Here is a 20,373-nt window from a genome sequence, read left to right on the forward strand (position 1 = left end):
GAGCCTATGAGCAGGGGCAGGGCCTGGCTGTAGCTGTTGGAGGGGACACCTCTGCACCCTGAGTTCTTGTGCATTCCACAGTCACTGCTAGAGGCCCAGGAGCACTGTGCTGTAGGACGTGAAGAAGATAGTGGTGTGGTGCAGCCCGTCTTTCTGAGAGACGAGCTTGTGCTCGGAGGTCCCCTCTGCCCAGCTGCCTGGCTCAGGAGAACTGCTGCTGCTGCTGCTCCCAGCACTGATGGGGCCGGTGGCCTTTTGACAAGTATTCAGGTCACCTGTGCCATGCTGCCTGTTCAGGCTATTGGCATTCCTGGGTGAGGCCGGCAATGGACAGCCTGGCTCTTTGGGGTCTGGGCTCTGGCTGACGATGTTGGGGTCCCAGGGCCCTCTGTTGGCATGTTCCATGGCCATGCTTCTGTTGGTCACCCAGGCAGTTTACGTGTCTTTCAAGAAACCTTAAGTTGAAGTCAGAGTTAAGCCTTAATGCCCCCTTGTTCCCTTTCATCCTAGTAAGCATCTTAAAATCCCTCCTTTTAATTAACTCCTTTCCTACTGTTTGTTTGTTGTGGGCTGGACTCGGAGCTAGCTGCTCAGGAGACAGAGCTGTAGCTGCCCTTGGGCTGGCCCCTGTGGTCCCTTGGGCAGGGGCTTGTGGGGCCAGGGGTCTTGGCGTCCTAGCCTCCCTGCAGGATGCTGAGGACCCGCAGGGCAGACAGCCCAGCAAGGTCTGAAGCCAGCTGGGCCAGGCACCCTGCTCCCCTGCAGCCTGCTGCACCACTTCCCTCTAGAAGGGCTGCTTTGGCAGCTTTCGCTTCTCATGTAGGCAAGTCCCAAGCTAATATTTATCCTGCAGAGTATCTTAACAATGCTGGGGTGCCAAGCATTTGCAGGGACTTCATTAATCTCTGAAAGAGAGTCATTGTTACATTGATAAACTGAGGCACTGTTACAATGGCAGATTGTGTTCGAACTTGCAGCCTGTTAGTTCTTGCCAACAGATGGATTGTTTGGAGCTTTCTTGTGCAGGCTGCTTTACCCCTGTGGGTTCCCTTTGCCGGAGCAGGCGTGGGGCATGTGCTGTGTGGGGCCTGCAGCCCTGTGGTCAGCAGGTGTTGCTGCTTGTGTGATTGGCAGGCTGCTTTGTGGAAGTGCAGAATTTGGTACTGGAGCCCTCTGCTTTTTATGAACATCACTTTAAAGCTGGAGGTGCCTTTTTCTGAGGGGAAACTGGTCCTCAGACCACTTGCTCAGGCAAGTTCCAAAGAACAGTGATTGTCCAGATCAGGGAGGCCGGGTAGGGGGCATGTGCCAGTGCCCTGGGAGATGCTGCTCTGAAGGAAAACAGTACAGAACTGCCCCTCCCTCCATTGGTACCGGGTTGGACCCAGGGGTGGTCTGGCACTGAGCCACACCTCAGCCCTTTTATTTTACTTGGAGACAGGGTCTCAATAAGTTGCTGAGGCTGACCTTGAACTTGTGAGTTCTTCCTGCCTCAGCCCCCCAAGTCGCTGGGATCACAGGCAGGTGCCACTGTGAGGGGCTCGGAAGTTACTCCTTAAAAAACGTCTTTCCTGAGGAAGGATGTTACTTCCCAATGAAAGGAGCCCCTCTGCCTCTTCTCCAGAGCCTCTGCCTTGGCCAGGCCACGGTCCTGGCTGCTTGGTGTGCAGATGGGAGGCAGGGGTGGAGCAGGGCTTGGCACTCACTGCCTTCCGTGTGTGTGTGTGTGTGTGTGTGTGTGTGTGAGAACAGGTGGGTGAGGGAGGCTAGTCATGGTGTCAGGACTGGTGTGGGCTGAGAGCAGAGAAGGGAGGTCTGAGGTGGAGCCCAGCTGAGCCCCCAGCTTCACCCAGGAGCCAGAGTAGCCAGGGTGAGGCTTAGGCCTGGCTGGCTGGCCTTTTGTGGACAGGAAGGGTCCAGGTGGCTGCTCTGCAGGCTGGAGTCCCTTCCACAGCCCTGTGCAGTGTGCCCTGGGGACGGAGCTGAGGCTGGAGCAGCAGCCGCCTGCTGTCCTTCACTGGCAGTGGTGCTGGCTGTGTTGGTAAGCAGCCCTGGGACTTCCTCTTTGGTCAGATGACTCTGCTTTCTTGCTGGCTTGCAGTTCTCCTTCCCCCTCAGCCTGGCTCCTGCCCCCTGGGTGTGGCCAGCGCTAGGCCAGGAGGCAGTCTGCTGTTCCCCCAACCCCAACCAGGTGCCATGCCCATGTCCCTGTGGGTTTCACAGTCTGTTTGAAGTTTTTCTTTTTCCTGCCTGTGTAGTGTTGGGGACAGAACCCAGGGCTGTACATGCTAGGCAAGGGTCTGTCCCTGGGCTGCACCCTGGCTGGTGTGTGTTGAAAAGATGGCTGTTGGGCTAGACTGTTGGGAGGTGCGCTAAGTGCCCATGGGGCAGGGAAGGGGTGTGGCTTTACCCTTGCTGCCCAGATGGTGTGTGTGGAAGGCCTCCTGAGCTTGCTGACGTGGGGGGGGGCGGGGGTGCTGTACCTGAGAGCTGCAGCTTCTGAGGGAGTTGCCCTTTGTTTCCAGAGGAGGAAAACCCTGACTGGTTTGCTTGTTTGTGCCAGCACATGTGTCTGGCCTGACTTGGTTCGGTCTTGGACCCTGGGGGTCTGGCACTGAGCCACACCTCAGGCCTTTTTATTATTTTACTTTGAGACAAGGTCTCACTAAGTTGCTGAGGCTGGTTTGCTGGGATCACAGCATGTGTCTCCAGGACATAGGAAGTCGTAGTTGCGCCCCTAGGGACCCCACTGCACCGCGCAGCTCGACCCTCCTGGCTTTCTGGATTCCAAGCCTCTTGGGCTTCAGTTTCATGAACCCGAGTCTGGTGCTTAGCGGTGAGGTTCTCACACAGGGGACAGAAGCCAGCGGCTGGTCTTCGAGGTGGGTCTGGCCTGGAGCCCACGATTGTAGTGACATCCAGTCCTTGATTGATTTGAATCCATATGGGGCTTCCGTATGTGGAGGATCTGACAGTGGTGGCTAGTCCCCAGCATGGGAGCGGAAGCGGCGTTGTCGGCATGTGTGGTTTGAGGTGTGTGGCCTGCATTCCTGGCACACCGGGTTGCTCTAGGCACATGTGAGTCACCCTGCCCCAGTGCCTGCGCCCCTCTGCAACTCAGGTGGCTGGGGAACCTTGCCCCTTTGGTTCCCAAGTTGGTTCCTGGCTGTTCTTGGCCAGTTGGGAGGCACCCTGGTGCTGGTGCCCAGGGTCTGATCTGATGCTGCAGGGCAGTGCTGAGGCCTGGGGTGATGGCACCCCGAGAATTACCAGTGGGGAGGTGCTTGTTGTTGTCTTCAGCTGAGAAACCACAACGGGCCTTTGGCTGGGGAGCCCAGTGCCAGTGGGACCTCGGGTAGGAAGGAAGCTATCGATCACCCAGACAAGGGGTGGAGCTGCCTGATCCCACACTGACCTGCCTGAGGCCTGGGGCCTGGGCCCATGACCCTCTATCTCATCTCATTCTAGAGAAAAGAGAAGCCTATGGCTGGTCCTATCCCTAGCGGGCCAGTGTCCTGTGGGCTGGACTAGGCCATGGACACCCATCGTGCATGGCATATGGAATAGCCCTGAGCCTGCGTTGGCAGGGCCGAAGGCTCCCCCTCACTGTGGGGGAGGCAGGCAGGAAGGACAGTCTGAGCTACAGGTCCAGGAGGAGTGCCCCAGTGAAGTACTGACCCCTGCACCCAGAGATGGTTGATCCAGAGGAGCCCACTGTTGCCCCTGCAGGGCCTTGGGGCGTCCCCATCAGGCTGCTGGGTGTCCACTGGTTGAGTCTTTCATGTCTGCAGCAACTGAATGGTGTGGATCCCCCAATAGCTCAGTCCACAAGCATCTTTACAGACCTTCCCAACCTACCTCTTGGGCTGCTGCTGGCCTCCCAGTGCAGTCCTCTGTGGGACGGGCTGGCCACCCCCAAAACAGTGACATATCTACGTTTTTATTTGTTTTTTAATTCCTGGGGATTGAACTTGGGGATGCTTCATTTCTGAGCCATATCCCCAGCCCCTTTTATTTTCATTTGGAGATAGGATCTTACTAAGTTGCTGAGGTTGGCCTCAAACTTGCAGACCTCCTGCCTCAGCCTCCTGAGTTGATGGAATTACAGGCATATTCACCACACTGAGCTATATTTTTAAAGATAATTTACTTATTCATTTACTTATTTTCTATACCTTTATTCCATTCATTTATTTTTATATGGTGCTGAGAATCGAACCCAGGGCCCCACACATGCCAGGCAAGTGTCCCACCGCTGAGCCACAGTCCCAGCCCAGTTTACTTATTTAAAAAAAAATTTTTTTTAGTTGTAGATGGTCACACAGTATCTTTATTTGTTAATTAATTTTTTTGTGGTGCTGAGGATCGAACCCAGTGCCTCACTTGTGCTAGGCAAGTGCTCCACCACTGAGCTACAGCCCTAGGCCATACTTACTTGTTTTTGATTAAAGTTTAGGTCATATAGAAGCACAAAGAACCTAAGTATGAATGAACCACACAGAAATTTGTGTATCCATCTTTTAAAGCTTCTAATGTGGTCATGATGCGCACTTGATTTATGGCCTGCTTTTTACACTTACTATCAGGTGTTTCCTGTCAACTCTTGTTCAGTGTGGCTTTCTTTATGGACATGCCACTCTTTAGCCAGTTTCTTCTGGATGCTTGAGATTTCTCTCTCTTTTTGCGGGCCTGGGGATGGAACCCAAGGCCTCACGTGCCACCGAGCCACACCCAGCCCGCCGGGGCTTCCTGGGGGTGGAGTGTGCTGAGCTCTTGTGTACCCTGAGCAGGCTGCAGTCTGGGGAGGGTGCTGGTGTTCTTTGCGTGCTGGGGGTTGCACCAGGCCTCACACACTGGGCAGGAGCCATGCCATGGGGCTGCCCAGCACAGGAAGCTGCTGTGGTGGTCCAGGAGCTGAGCTGGTGTGGGCAAGAGCAGGCTTTGTCCACAGTTCCAGAAGGTGCTTGCTTGGTCCTGAAAAGCCAGCTCTCCCTAGAGCTTTGGGGTCATTAAATACCTGACTGGGTTTCCTCATCACAGAAAATGGGGGGTACCAGATTGGGGGACTCCTCTCCTCTACAGAGGTGGGAGATAGTGGTAGGTTTTGGTCTGATTTATGCAGTTAAGGAAGGCCAGGCCACCTCTTCTGTGGGAGGTGTCCCCAGTTCCAGCTGCTTCCCTGAGTGGGGACCAGGAGGAGGAAGAAGCAGTGGCTGTCCAGTTCTCCCCCTCTGCCTGCTCGTGGGGGTTAGCGCCAGGGGTCTGAGAAGGCTGCCACTTGAGGAGGCGCTGAGACTGGGGAATGGTCTCTGCAGCACCCTTTCCTGGTGGGTGGCACTATGGTGACTCAGCCCTGTGGCTTTAGATAAAGTCCTTGGAGCTCTGGGAGCGCCATTCAGGAAGGCTCGTGGTTCCAGCCCATCACTTTGGTCATAGGAAGGACGAAAACAAATGGGACCTCAGGCTACAGCCCATGTAAATTGTCTTCTAAACTTGACTTCAAAAAAAATACCTAGTTGTCATTTCAACAGTTGTCGAAGAAAAAGTAGTGTCCCATGTCCCACTATTTCAGTTGTCTGCCATCAACCAAGGTCTGAAACATTTATAAATGAGAAGGTTCCAGAAAGAAACAGCTCATAGATTTCTAAGTTGTGCGCCCGTCTGAGTGTAGAGGAGTCTTGTACGTCCCTCCCTCCCACCTGGGACCCGCGGGGCAGTCACCAGATGGCTGCACATATCGGGTGCTGGTGGTGAGGGTGAGCCTCGTCGTACTTCATGGTGGCCCCTGGGCATAGAGTGGTGGCACTGCAGAAGCCAGAGAGCACTTCCTTAAGTGGAGAGGTCAGAGTCCTCCGCTGTCCTTCACAGGAAGAGTGGCCTCCCCAGGGAGTCATGGTGCAGGAAAGGGTGTGAGTTGCCCGCTGCGCCTCAGACTGCAACAGTCGAGGCCGCGGCCCAGGTGGCAGCTGAGCCTGCATGCACCTGCAGGAGAAAGGACCAGTACTGGCTTTATGGCCACAGCGTCAGCGTCCCTGGGGGTCTTGGAGTGGTTCCTGTGGGCAGAGGTGCTGCTGTATGCCCCGTGCTTCTCTTTAAGAATGTCAGTGCTGGGCTGGGGATGTGGCTCAAGCGGGAGTGTGCTCGCCTGGCATGTGCGGGGCACTGGGTTCGATCCTCAACACCACATAAAAATAAAATAAAGATGTGTCCACGGAAAACTAAAAAATAAATATTAAAAAAAAGAATGCCAGTGCTTCGTGGGTTTCCTCTTCTCTTTCTTTGCACTTAACCCAGGGGTGCTCTGCCTCTGAGCTGCACCCCCAGTCTTTTATATTTTATTTTGGTACAGGGTCTCACTAACTTGCTGAGGCAGGCCTAGATCTTGGGATTCTCCTGCCTTAGCCTCCCAAGTTGCTGAGATGACAGGCGTGCTTTGCCAGCCCGACCTGTGCCTGGTGTTTGTCTGACCCCGTGAGCTCTGTAGTTCTGTGCCAGTGGATGGCTTAGTCCCAGCTCTCACTTCTTGAAGCCCTGCGTCCATCATGACCTTAGGATGCCTGCAGGATCTGTGAGTTAGTGAGTCACGGCAGGAACGAGCACCACTCACGAGCCCTCACATCCTGGCTGTCCTTGGGGCTGTTTCCTCATCTGTGCCCATGTCCTCGGTCAGGTCTGGACTGTATGTGTGCAGCGCGAGGGATTCTTGCTTCATTTCCACCCTGCTTGGTCATGAGGTGGCTGGCCCTGGCCTCTCTATGTGATGGGTGGCCGAGGCTGCCGGTCTGCTGCTAGATGAGGCGAGCAGTGATTCAGAGAAGCACTCGCTCATCTCCCTCGGGACTCCTGGCTGAGATGCTCATTTGGCATTTTGGATCCATGCTGCAGCTTGGTTTCCTGAGCCAGCCGGGATTCCAGGAGCTGCGCAGTTTAAACGTTTGCTGCTGTTTCCATGGCAGCCAAAGCTTCTTTCTGACTCCAGTGGCTCAAATCAGCAAATCAGTGCTAGGAACATTTAGAAAGAAAAGGAGAGAAGAACCCCTCACTGCTTTTTAATTAGGAAACCTACTCGGCTGATTGGGCAGATCAAGGAGGCTGTAAAGAACTGTGGTAAGAAGGCTAAATGTTGGGGGACAGTTTTCTTTGGGGATGCCTGTCCCTGGTTCAGGTCATTTTCTCATAAGTGAACTTTCATCCTGGGCGCTTTATTTTTGTTGGGTGCTTTTTTGTTCCCTTGATGTTTGGGTGGCAGTTGTCTTAGTAGTGTAGAGATTTCTGATTCTAAGTGGATTTTATTGTGGTTTTAAGAGGTGGAAGTTTGGAATTTGACCTCATGTCATCAGTTTGCCTGTCTCCCTGGAAGCTTGCCGTTGGGCCTGCTGTTGATCTGACGGGGTCCTCTCAGCCAGGAGGTTGGTCTGCCTGGAGGCTGTGTGGCCAGGTAGTCTGCGTGGCCCATGAGAAAGGGCTGCTGAGGGAGCAGTCAGAAGTCAGTGCTGAGGTGGACCCTGCAACACGGGGAGAGCAAAGTGATGGCCAGAGAACAGGTGGCCCTTTAGGGGGACTTTGGGACCAGCCCAGACTAAGGGGGAACTGGGGCAGGGAGTGGTGTGTCTAATTGGCTTTTTAAGGAGTTGCCTAGGTGGCAATATTGAGGACAGGCTCTTAGGGTGAAGGGCAAGCCATCAGGCCGGTTCGGATCCTCCGGTGGAGCCCCAGATGGCCCTGATGGGAGGAGCGGAGGGGTCGGGAGGCAGCCTGCCACTGTGCATGCCAGGCCCAGGAATGGGCTGGTGAGTCAGCAATGGGCTCTAGTGTCCTAGGGCAACCAGTGAGAATGGATTCCCTGCTTTTGAGACCAGGATGACCTGGGAAATCAGAAGTGGAGAGGTGCTGGCTGTTTTCTCAGGTGTCTCTGCGTGTGCCCCTAGCAGGTTGAGGAGGCTGCTGATGAGCTGTGGATGCTCGGGCAGCCCCGTTGTGGCTGCTGCCTTGGGTGGGTGGCATCTGTTGGAGAGGCTGAGCTGCCTCTGGCACCCGTCTTCTTGCTCCTTAGACAATGCTTGCAGTTGGCTCCCACCGAATCACCCCAGCAGCCCTTGAGGGGCACTAGAGCTCTGGTCTAGTTGTGCGCCACTTTCTGAGGTGCTGTTCTTGGGTGTCTGGACAAGTCTGCAACTGATATCCTGCCCCAGGAGCCCTGGGGATCCCAGTTGCACCCTGGAGCTCTGTTGGCCATCCTGATGTTTTCCTTTGCAGGTGGAAAAGTGGCTTCCAGAAATGGAAGTGCCAGCCATGAAAACAGAGGCCGTTCGAGTGGACAGCCTGAGGCTTGCAGGACTCTGACAGCCTCTTGCTGTGGGGGAGCCTCACGGCTCATCCCCTGGGCTCTGTTCCTTGTGGATTCTCTTGCCCTCTTACCTACGGTAAGCCCTGTGTGCTGGGCTCAGAAGGAGCTGAGTGTCTCCACCGATGAGCGGCTGTCAGGCGGGGGGCACCTTTCCTGGTGTCTGCAGGCAGTGCTGGCATTGTGTGCTGGTTGCAGGTCTGTTGGATCTGTTTGGCAGGTATTGCTCTCTGCCAGTTGCTGGGTCATGATTTGCAATGGGCGGGGTGACTGTACATCACAGATTATACAGGAGTGGCCCCCTGTTGTCATGGGGGGAGCAGGAAGCCCCTGGACTGGAGGAAGCACCCTTTGGTATCTGCAGTTTACTGCTGAGGAAGCAGGCCCAGCCTAGGTGAGTGGACTTGCCAAGGTCTGCCAGGTGGTGGTAGCATGCAGATGCAGCTGGGTCATGCCCAGTGGGTGGGTGGGGCATAGGACGGTCTGGGTGGCAGTTTTCTGAGGAACAACAGGTGGCTGTGCAGTCCATGAGGTGCAGCGTGTGGTGCACTTCCAGAAGGGCTCAGCAGGCCTGGTGTGTGTGTCTGTCTTAGAAACGCACTCTTGCTGCAGTGTGCCAGTGTCCCAGCTTGGAACTAGCAAAGCAGCTTGGTGGCAGGTCACACTGGCCTTTGCTTCCTGGCTGGAAGAGGGATGGGTCTTCTTGGAGCCCTTTTTCTCCTCCTTCTCACTAAAAGAGAGACATTTCTAAAATTTGGTTTTCTTTTTTTAATGGAGTGGTGAGGGGTTAGTCAGGTCCTCTGCATTCAGTGCTTCTGAATTATTTTTTTGTTTTGTTTTGTTTTGTTTTTGACCATGCGGTGCCTGCCTGATCTGGGCAGGTGCTGCACATGCTTCTGGGCTGGCAGGTGGAAGGAAGAGTGCAGGCTGTGTGGAGGACCGGAGGACCCCAGGGTCTGGGAAGACTGGGTCCTCTAGCAGGACCCTGGTGAGGCTGTGGTCTGACTGAGTCCACTGCTGGGCGGTTCCTCTGTTGCTGGGATACTGATTCACTGAGGAAACTTTAATGACTGATTGTGTACAGTGTGACAATGTTTTGATCCCCGCACGCCCTGGGGACTCTTTCCAGGTTTCCTCAATTCCATTTCGTAATGCTCAAGAGTAATTTATACACATAAATAAAGAGATGCTCAGACACAAGCATGCACATTCACAGACAGGTGGATGGAGACAGACTCACAGGCACAAGTGTGTACACAGATGAGTGACCCCTTGCCTCGTCCCTGCTCCAGCAGCAAGTGGGCAGCCTGGTATGTGGGGCTTGGGTGGAGCCCAGGAGCCTGCAGTGCAGAAACACCCCTCTGATTCACACTCACAGGGTGACCAGCCGAGTTTTGGAGAGGCCACAAAGTCCTGCGCCTCGGTTGAATTATGTTAGTTTGTATGCCTTAGACCAGAGGTGTGTTGTGCAGCCTGAGGGGCCAGTCAGAGCCCCTGCAGGTGACACATAACACCAGGAGTAGACACGTCCAGGACGGGATCAGCACACATGTGAGCCAGTTTGAGAAAAGCTTTCCCAACCGAGTGACACCAGTGACTGTCCTGAGTCCTTTCTTGTCTAGAGCATGTTACTTATTTGTTTAAATATAAGGACAAAACACTAATTATTTTTTAAATTCTGCACTTTACAGAGCAGTTTCAAAGTTGTAGCAGAATTCAGAGGACTATACAGAGAGTATCTTTATGCCTATTGCTCTCAGATGCGTATAGCCCACCAGAGGGGGCCTCCTGACACCACAGTGTCACCAGAGTGGTGGCTGCCTGTGGTGTTGTGTTTTCTGTGGGTTTGGACAAAGGTGCCATGATATGCATCTCCCTTTGGCGCACCAGAATGTTTTCCCTGCCCTAGACACTGCTCCTCCTGTCCAACAGTCCCCTCTGTAACCTGGCTCCCGTTGACCTGCTGTAAACACAGTACATTTCTTTCATCTGGTGGCTCCTTTCACTTAGCATCTGAGGGGCCCACATGACTTCAGCGCTCAAGAACGCATCTCTTTTCAGTGCTGAATAATATTCCATTGTTGGGATGGGCCATAATTTGTCACCTTTAAAGGACATCTGGGTTGCTTCCAGGTGTTGGCACCTATAAATGTAGGTAGGCACTGTAAACCTTTGGTGCAGTTTTTGGACACTGGTTTTCACCTCCTTTGGGTAAGTCCAAGGAACCCAGATCTTGATTGCACTATTAGAGGATATTCCATTAAAAAAAAAAAAACCAGAACCAGCCTTGGTCAGGTTGTGTTTGGAGCAGCCAGACCATTTTGCACCCCCTGCAGTCAGTGGGGGCCTGCAGGCCCAGGCCCTCCTCAGCTCCCAGTGGGGCTGGCATTCTGGGTTTGGGCCACTCCCAGTGCTGTGTGGTGGCCTGTCTGCTTTGTCTGTCTGTCCCTGGTGAAACCGATGTGGAGTGGTCCCTGTATGGTTTACATATCTGCAACGTCCCTTCTGTGAGCTGCCTCTTGAGGTCTTTGACCTACTTTGAATCAAGTCCTTTTCCTATTGTTGGACTTTAATAGCTCCTTGCGTATTTTAGATGATATTTTATCAGATGTGTCTTCTGCAGATACTTCCTCCTAGCCTGTGGCTGTGCTCTCATTCTGTGGGGGCAATGCTGACTTTGTGTTGGGGTCAGTGGAGTTTCTGAAGTGCCATTCAGGAAGTACTGCTGTAAGCAGAACTGCCGTCGGCTGGTTTCAATCCTGCCAAGGTGCTTTGAAGTTGCTTGATCTGATTTCATGTTTTTTATGCTCTTGATCCAAAAGCTGGTTTTCTTTTTCTAATTTTATTGGTGCTGCTGCTATTTTGCAGTTCTGTGGATTGAACGTGGGCCCTGAGTGTGCTGGGCAGGCACCCCGCTGGGCTGCACCCTACCTTGGCTTCCTCCTTACACACTGCCAGCGTCCTGGTCCCTGGCTTCCATGCTGTCCCCACACTGCTTCTGCCCACAACCATGTGCGTGGACGTGAGGATTAGCTGACTAGCGCACATTAGCTGGGTCGTCAGGGAGCAGCTGACAGGTTTTCTAACGGAAAACAGGACAGCTATCCCCAACTTAGGACAGGTCTGTGTGACCGTCTTCTGACTTTGTGACATGAGGAAGTGGCAGGCAAGGTAGAAATCACATTTCAAACTTTGAGTTTTGATCTCTTCCAGGCTAATGACCTGGTAAGATGCTGCTGTCCACTCTGGGCAGTCCTGTGACGACCAGAGAGCACGTACCCTTTGTGTGCTGCAGAGCTGGGACCAGTAGGTTAGTGAGGTTTCCACTAAGATAGGTATTTGGAGATGATGTGCTGTCCTAAGTCCAGGAGCCTCTGTGGTCCCTGTGGGCTTTCCAAGGGTGGCACACCCCATCTTGTGCCTGTCTCTGAATGATGGAATGATGGGCAGCTGGCTGTCTACGTCTGTGAGCATTGGTATCCTCAGCCCGATGCGAGGCATCAGAGCTGGTGGGACCACCTTCAAGGAAGTATGACTGCCACATCCATGCTGCTTGTCAAGAATTGCAGTGATGGCGTCCACCTAAAACTTGAGCCGAGCATGGGGTGCTGTGCACATACACTGTCCAGTTGGCTTTTCTTGGGCTCGGTACATAGTGGCCTTCCCCCAGCACACTGGGAAGTCACGTGCTTGGCATCCGTGTCTGTAGATTATAAGAGCAAGACAATAGAGGAAGTTGTTGATTGGAACAATTGCTGTCTGAGTGCATCTGCAGGTCCCAGCAAAGCTGCTGTCCCTGAGCACAGGGCAGTCGCGGCAGTGGGTTCCAGGGGAATGCTTCCCTCGGTGCTGGGGAAGATCTGTCTCATGCAGGGAGGATGCCTGGAGAGGCCACAGCTGACTCTTGAACTTGGCCTTCTGGGCGACTGGAGGAGGCCGGGAGCTGCCGAGGGGGCAGAGCCATCACACCGTGGCTTGGCTATTCTCCTCTGGCCCCGCCCTGAAAGGGAGCATCCTAGTGTTTTTTTGGATCTCAGAGACACCAGTGCTGTATGGTGTCTCTGAGCCTCTTGAGAGGGGACAGCTGCGTGGGCTGTGGCCACATGTTCGTGGACAGTGAGCTGGTCACACTGCCCCACTGGTTGTCCTGCAGTGGCGGCCGCTGCCCTGTTGTGCCCCAGTCATCCCTTCTATATGCCACTCGGGCCTTGTCAGTCTCCAGATGAGGGCTGTGGGAAGTTCAGGTCAGTTGGATGAGACCAGCAGCGTCCTCAGTGAGGAAGTGGGAGCACCCCGAGAGTGAGGGGCGCCCAAGCTCTGGTGATGGTGAGAGCTGTGGTTAAATGGATTTCCTTTTTCTTTTTGTCCATTCTCAGACAATGCACATGTGATTATGAAATTAGAACCTAAACATCAGTAGCCCCAGTCAGATGGGAGGGATGCAGGCCCTCAGTGAAGGGACAGTACCTGCTGGTCTTTGTGTGTGTGGACTGAGCAGCTGGGAAGCGGAGGGCTGGAGATCTGTCTGCCGTGGCCATGCGGATGCGCAGAGCCTGCGGGGCGAGTGCTGGGCTCTCCTGCCCAGTGCTGGGCACAGCAGAGGACGGCCCAGCGGGAAGCTGCCGTGCTCCCTGCTGGTTTAGAAAATGACTGGAATCTCCATAAAAATGCCAACAAAATCTTTTCCCCCAGAGTTCATTAGGCTGCTCTTAAAAGTTCATATGCTCATAAAGTGCTGGGAAAGCACGCCCGTGGAAGAGCAATTGGGGGAGTGTTGGGAAAAGCAGCAGGGGTGGAACGGCTCTGCCCAGGCTGAGAGCGCTCCAGGTCGCCCTGCCCCACGCAGGACGCTGGCTCGCTGGGGGACGGAAACTTGCTGTGTGACAGGAGAGACATCTCAAAGGGCTGGGAACCCACATTCAAGCAGATGTGTGGTGACACCAGGCTGGCCACCAGGAGACACTGGGGAGGCCCCGGTGCTAAGCAAGTGCGATTATAGCCACCAGCGGCTGAGTCTGTGTCCCGCCCGGCCTAAGTCCCCCGCAGCACATGGGTGCTCCTGCAGGACACCTTGGGCCGGCTGGCACCCATCCTCCTCCTCCTGGGTGCAGGACAGGCACCCACACCACGCATGAGGAGCTCTTCCAGATGGGGGTTGGGGCGGCTAGCTCTCCTCAACCACCACCCCCTCGCCCTCCCTTCACTAGATCTCACCCACTCTGGCCGTGCTGCCCGCAGTGCACAAGGAGGGCTGGGAAAGCCGGGGGCAGCCAAGGGGCCGAGTCCAGGGACGGGGGCTTCTCACTGCCTGGCAGAGCACAGCAGCTATGGGAGCCCTTTGTGCGAGGCAGGGGCCATCCATTGTAAGGAGGGTGACCCTGGAGGTGAGAGTGGCAGAGCCCGGTTCCTGGGTGCGGGCAGGAACCCAGGAAGGATGGCTGCAGTGAGAGGTACTGCTCTGCAGGACGGTTCTTTCCCTCTGCCACTAGGACCCGGACCCGCACCCGGACCCGGGGCGAGCCCTAGAGATCAGGGTTCCTGACCCGGAAAGCTGCCTCCTCTCAGAAGACCTCAAGTGTAGTTGAGACCCTGAGGGGCTGCAGCTGTGTCAGGACGAGCTTCTAAGAACAGGGCGGCAGGCAGTGGGACTGGGCACCCCGCCGGGCAGGCTGGAGGGGTCGTAGTTGTGATGATCAGGCTGCCAGTGTTGCTGGGAGAGTCCTCACCGCTGCCCTTCCTGCCGCAGCCCAGCTGGTCCACGCCTGAGAGCCAGCCCTCTTCTGATGGGGGATGGCAGTTAAGTCCCTATTTTGGTGTAAGATTGGCTGAGTGACAGAAAGGAGCTAGTGAAGTTCGTCAGGGTGAGGATGAGGAGGAATCGGGGGTGCAGGCCACTTGCAGGGGTTCAGATTTCAGTGCAGTAAGAAAGGGGGTGGAAGAGGCAATGCCGAGTCCCTGGGAACCCCGGGGTGCCCTGCCGCCCCACCCGTCCCCAGGAGAAGGGGAGGCTGACTGAGTCATATTTCGGTAATGAGATATTACTAGAAATACGCATATCATAAGCAGTAAAGTATCAAACTACAAAACTGTCTTAACATCAAGTGGGCCCACTGTCGGGCGTGACTTTAGGGCCCTTCCTCTAGTGCACTCCAGGTGGAACCCACATCTGAAGGCCCCTCCAGAGGAACGCGGGGCGCCGTGCCTGCTGGCCTGGCCTGATAGGGGCAGCTGGCCTTGCCCTGCTGAAGCATCTGCAGGGCACTGTCCTATTGGTCATTTGGCAGTGCCTGGCTGTAACCAGTTGTCCCCAGGAAGACCCTTCCTCACAAGCTGGTCACAGGAGAGGGGTGGAGGAGACTTCAGAGCTGGGGCTGCAGGGAGTCCTGGTCCTGCATGCCCGGAAGGTACAGAAGGTTTGGCACTTGGTGTGTCATTTCTTGAGAGAGGGTCTGTAACTGTCATTGATGATCCTTGGTCTTGTGATCTGGGCGGGTCAAGGACCACTGCCCACACAGCTGAATGGGTGTAGGCCAGCCCAGGCTCAGGAGAGATCTGGACCCCCTTTGGGTGGAGCAGGCGAGTCCTCCCTCCGCCCAGGCTGCTTTCCATCCTCCCTGCTGCCTCTGCCCTCCTCTGCCCGCATAGAATCCCTCTGCAGTTCCCTCAGCTGCCACCCTGGCTCCCCTGTGCCTTCCCTGTGCCTCTCTGCCCCGTCGCTGTACTGGCGGGCCACAGGGGTCACTGCCAGCGCCTCCCACAGGACACAGAGGCCACGGTATTGGCATTTGGCCTTTTTCTGTCTGCTGGCCCCCTGTGACCCTGCTTCCCTTAGTTGCCCATCTTTGTCCATCCCCAGCATGGAGCTCCCGTAAGCAGATGGTGTTACAGTACAGATACGCTCTGTAGCCAGGGCTGGTGGGGCCTGGGGGACACCTTGGAGGTGCAGGTGGGCGGGGGTAGGTGGCACAGACAGCCCACCTGACTCTCCTGACTGGCCGTCCTCTCTCCTCTTGCAGAGCCTCGAGCCACTCGATGGGGATTCACAGAGGACTGCCAGTGTGTGTCGCCTTCCCACCTCTCTGTGGCAGGAGAAGTGACCGCAGCGCCTCCTCAGCAATGACGATGACACTGGTATTAACTGAGTGGCACTTATGGATTTTTAGCCCTCGCTCGCAGTGAGCCAGCGAGCCATGTGCCGCTGTGAGGGAGAGCCCTGTGCCTGCAGAGCAGGGTGTGAGCGCGGCCTGCCTGCAGAGCGCACCTGAGCCCCGGGAGGCGTCTCCCTCTGCCCGCAGAGCTGCGTCTCGTCCATGTAGGTGGAGCACACACTGACGCTTCATCTGGTGGTGATGAAAATGGCCCCGCAGAATGCCGACTCCGAGTCCATGCAAGTCCAGGAGCTGCCCGTGCCCCTGCCAGACCTGCAGAAGCCTGGAGACCCCGAGGCTGAGAACCACGAGGAGACCCTCAGCGAGGGGTCCATAGACAGGATCCCCCTGCGCCTGTGGGTGATGCATGGGGCGGTGATGTTTGGCAGGGAGTTCTGTTATGCCATGGAAACGGCGCTGGTCACGCCTGTCCTATTGCAGATTGGTAAGTGCTGCTCCTGCCTGTGGGCTTGGCGTCCGGCACAGCTGTGACCCTGCCACCAGTGGTGGAGTCCTGACACACATCCTGCCCTCTCCCCCTTGACCTGCCCTCAGGGCTTTCTCCTGTTTGAAGCCTGGCTGGAGGTGGGGCGTGGGCCCCTGTGCTTTGTCAGAGCCGCAGGTAGTGTTTGGAGCAGGCTGAGTGCGGAGGGCAGTGGGCTCCCCTGCAAGCCCGGGCTCTGTCGCGCTCGGGCTCCTCGCCTCTGAAGTGGGGAAGCGCAGACTGACCCCACGGGGATAGGGCACGTGCTCACAGCAGTGCCTGGCGTGGGGATCAGGGTAGACTTCCAGTGCCAAGAGCAGTTGTTTCCAGAAGTGCTGTGGTTCACAGAGGGTCGCTGGCACAGTGGAAAGAGCAGGTGTCCCCTGCAGATGCCCCTGGGGAGTCTTGGGCTCCAGAAGTTATATCAGAACTTTGGGTTTTCCTCCTGGTCCCAGGAAGGTCTGAATCTCTAATTTCATGCTCCTTGGCCTCCTGAGAGGGCTGGGTGAGGACAAGACTATAGAGGCCCGAGCTCTGCTCTATGACCCCACACGCCCGAGGCCACATGTGTACAGCTCAGTCACTTGAGGGAGTTTCTCACCACGAGTCTGGTGCTCTGCGAGAACCGCCTTCGCCCCGCTGTATGCGACAAGCGCAGGTCTGAAGTGCAGTGCAGTAGGAAGCTGTGCAGCTCCTCCCCTTGCAAGTGGCAGCCCCAGTGTCATTGGGCTTGACCCAGGTTTCTGTCCCCCTGTGTGAGAGCAGCCTGAGGTGTCATGGGGCTCCTTACCGCTGCCCCGCCCCATCTGTCAGTGCAGTGTTCTGCTATGACCCCTGGGTCAGTGCACTGCCCCGTGGGCCCTGTGCCGAGCAGGCCAGTCAGCCCACAAGCGTGCGGCAGGAGGGCCTGGGAGTTGCGGAGCGTGACCTGTGATGACTCTTCATTTCCTTTCCCATCCCTTGGGTGTTGCCATGCTAAGGCACTGGGGTGGACAGGACACCACCTCTGACTTTGTGTAGCAAGCTGTCCACAGCATCACTGTAAAAATGCCCCAAGGGGGCTGGGTGTAACCTCACATGCCGTACTCCCAGTGACTGTGGGGGGCGCGAAGTAGGAGAGCTCAAGTTCAAGGCCTGCCTCAGCAACTTCAAGGCCTTAAGCAACTTAGACCCTGTTCCAAAATAAAATATAGGAGGGGCTGAGGTTGTGGTTCAGTGGTTAAACACACCTGGGTTCAGTTCTTGGTATCAAAAGCCCCAAGGGAATGAAATGCAGACCCTCTTTGGTGGTGAGGTTGCTGATTCTCCACAGGAGAGGGGACCAGGGCAGCAGGTCCCTAGGCCTGAGGAAAGATGGGCTTTGTTGTGTTCAGGGCTGGAAGCCCACCTTTGAGGCTGGTCCCAGGGAGGGAGTAGATGGGTTGCAGCCTGGCCTATCAGACACTGAAGCCCCTTTGGCGTATAGGGACATGCAGCAAGGAAATCCTGGGAGCTTCACGCTGGTTTAGAAAGTGGTGCGTCCTTCAGTTGTAGCCACACCAGCTACTGAGAAAATGACTAGATTCGATGAGCAAATGTTCCCTCCCAGGTCTTCTTTGTGCAGGGTCTGTGCATTAGGGCTTAAACCCGAACCACAACTTCTTGGACTTCTCACACCTTAGGGGTTGTTTATTTCGGGATTTGGGGACAATTTCTCTCTTGAGTGGACAGTCCCGTGGTCTTCACTGAGTCTGCTGCAGTGTGGCCACCACAGTGCTGGCTACCCCACCCTCACAGCCCTCGGTGCTGGCCCTCTGTCAGGAACCCCATCTCCTGTGGTTCCCTTGGCATCCCCCTGTGGGTGGTGCTCCTGTGTCATCCTGGTGGCCTCCAGCGAGGGTCTGCTGGAGGTTGTCCTCTCCTGGCTCCTGCACAGGAGTCCTGCAGCAGTTGCAGCTCTGCGAGGTCTGCCTCAGACTGGGGCTCGCCTTTTCATTTTTTTCCTGGTGTCTTTCAAAAAGCACTTTTTGATTTTGATGAGATCTGGCATATTAATTCTTTCCCTTTATTGTTCTTTTTAAACTAAGAAATCTTTCCCTTTCCCAAGGTCATGGTTTTCTCTCAGCCTCTCCTTCTAGATGTTTCACAGTTTGAACTCTCCCACGAATTCACTTTTCCGCAATGAGCACTGAGGACTCCCCCTCCCTCCAGTGTGTGGGATCCAGCCATGGCAGACACACCGGTTCCCGCTCTGACTGCCCTCTCACCAGAGAGCCCCCTGTGTCCGTGCCTGGTGCCAGAGCCGGAGCCAGCGGGCTCTGTGCTGCAGCTTGGGGTTGGGAGGAGACCCGCCCTGGCCTTTTACAGCTCCCTCTGGGCGTCTTGGGACCTCACATTCCCACGGGAGCTGTGATGCCATCCGCCCATCCCTACAGAAGAGCTTCCTGGGTTTCCACTGGGACCAAGTCGAACCTGTCAGTCAGTGTAGGGGGAATCGACACATGGCGAGTCCTGCAGTCTTTGAAAATGGGTGTCCTCTGTGTACCTCTACGGTCTGGCTTCTCCTCGGGGTGCTTTGTGGCTTACAATGTGTATATCTATCCTGCTTTTTAAGTTTATCCCTGAGCATGACTAATGCTGTTGTGAACACTGTTTTAATTTCAACTTCTGATGGTTCATCACTACATAGAGGAAGGAAATGACTTTCATCTATTCTCTGGTAGCTTGTAAAGTTTATGAGATCTGTAATGATGTTCCCTCTTCTCTGATATTGGTAGTTTGCATTATCTCTTGTTTTGATAAGTCTGGTTAAAGGTCTTTTATTTTATTGGTCTTCTCAAAAGCTCAGATTTTAATTTTGATTTTTCCCCCTGCCATTTGACCATTTCCTACTTCTAGCTTCTCAAGGTCAGTTTCAGACTGATTTTTAGGTTCCCCCCGACTCAGGGATTGAACCCAGGGCCTTGTACATGTTAGAGGGCACTCAAGACTGGGGTCACAGAGCAGGGCCAGGGAGGAGCATGGATGGAATCCAGGAGGCCCCTGAGATAGAGATGGCCCCTGGTCTTCACCTCCTGCTTTTTTGTGACCTCTTCTAGTTCCCTCTCCTCGAGTAAATTTTTGCTAACCAACAGAATATGGCAATGTTGGGGGATGCAACCACTTTGTGGTTAAGTTACAGAAGACTGCAACTTCCATCCTGCCAGGAGACACTGTGGCCTTCTTGGCCTGCACATTTTGATGGACCAAGTGACCTTCTTAGAGAAACCTGGGGGGCAAGAAACAAGGAGGAGCCCAGTTAGCGAGGGCCTGCAGCTCTGTGTCTGGAAGCCTGTGAGAACCCAAGCCCTGCCTGCGCTTGTCATGATGGTGACCTTCCCAGATGAGCATGGAGATGGCCACAGCCAGGGCCACCTCCTTAAGTGCAGCTCTCCAGGGCCCCTGAGCCAGAACCACCCAGCTGAGCAGGACCCGTGAGGATTGATCAGGTGTGGTCCGTTGCACAGCAGCTGCACTGTGCTGAGCGCAGGGGAGGCGAGCCCACCACAGCTTCCAGTAGCTCTGCAGCAACACGCGTGAGGGCAGGGGTGCCAAGCACTCTTGGCCACCTAACGAGACTGGGCCAAGGACTTGTCCAGGGTGCTTTCAGCTTGACATCAGTGCACACGTCTCACCCTACTGTGAGCCCAAGTAGGCGACCACCAAGGAACATTTGTTCTCATGAGAGCCCCGGGTTCTTGTACCCAGCCCCGTCTGTTCCCAGGTCCTAATAATGGAAGAGCACCGTGTTTTCACTTTTGATACAGGAGCCTGCATTGTTAACTACAGCTTTCTTCCTTTTTCTGAGTGTTCTTGTAGGAAACTGCTGTAGACCAACAGAAGCAGGAGCCAGACCTTCCTGGTGTAGAGGGCATTGGGTTGGCCTGTTGGACATCTGGACTTGAGAAGTTAAGAAGTCAGTAATTCCAGTGTCGATGCGGTTTTGCTTCTTGACTTCCTCCTGGGAGCTGGTGCTCCAGGAGAACCCCGGCCCTTAGAGTCTGCTGGTACTCTTAGTTATTCAGGTTTTTGCCTGTTTTCTTCCACAGTGAAGTTGGAGGCTGTGGATTTTATTTTTGGTTACAGGTCCTCCTCTCTGATTCTTAGCACTGTGCACATGTGCTGGACCCTGGACTTGGTGGGATTCTGCATTTCCACACTTTGGGGAAGATGTAGCCTGCCTGTCTGGTCTTCTAGAGGGAGTCTGAGCAGGCACCTGACACCTAGAAGAGGCCTACCCTTCCTTTCTCTGATTCTGAGACAGGATGGGAACTTGCCTCTCCCCAGCACTCCCGAACACCACACTGTGTGTACTCAACAGGGAGGTCTTCGTCAGCATTTGACTGGGCCAGGTAGGCACCTGGATCCAGCTCTCTTGG

General features: G+C 55.1%; 1 protein-coding gene across 4 annotated transcripts in view; it reads left to right on the forward strand.

Moving 5' to 3' along the window:
• The window catches only part of Slc45a4 (solute carrier family 45 member 4), a 68,419-nt gene that overhangs the window by 21,586 nt on the left and 26,460 nt on the right, over positions 1–20,373 (forward strand). For 2 of the 4 annotated variants that reach the window (XM_078016628.1, XM_078016627.1), the window contains exon 2: positions 15,361–15,937. In XM_078016628.1, coding sequence (XP_077872754.1) covers positions 15,694–15,937 — 244 coding nt within the window. In that variant the 5' untranslated portion in view covers positions 15,361–15,693. Of the gene's footprint in view, positions 1–7,087; positions 7,108–8,293; positions 8,424–15,360; positions 15,938–20,373 lie in introns of those variants that run through there. The other 2 variants (XM_040293581.2, XM_040293582.2) reach the window with 2 other exon arrangements.

This window comes from Ictidomys tridecemlineatus, chromosome 7, assembly GCF_052094955.1.
Source record: "Ictidomys tridecemlineatus isolate mIctTri1 chromosome 7, mIctTri1.hap1, whole genome shotgun sequence".
NCBI classification, from domain to species: Eukaryota; Metazoa; Chordata; class Mammalia; order Rodentia; family Sciuridae; genus Ictidomys; species Ictidomys tridecemlineatus.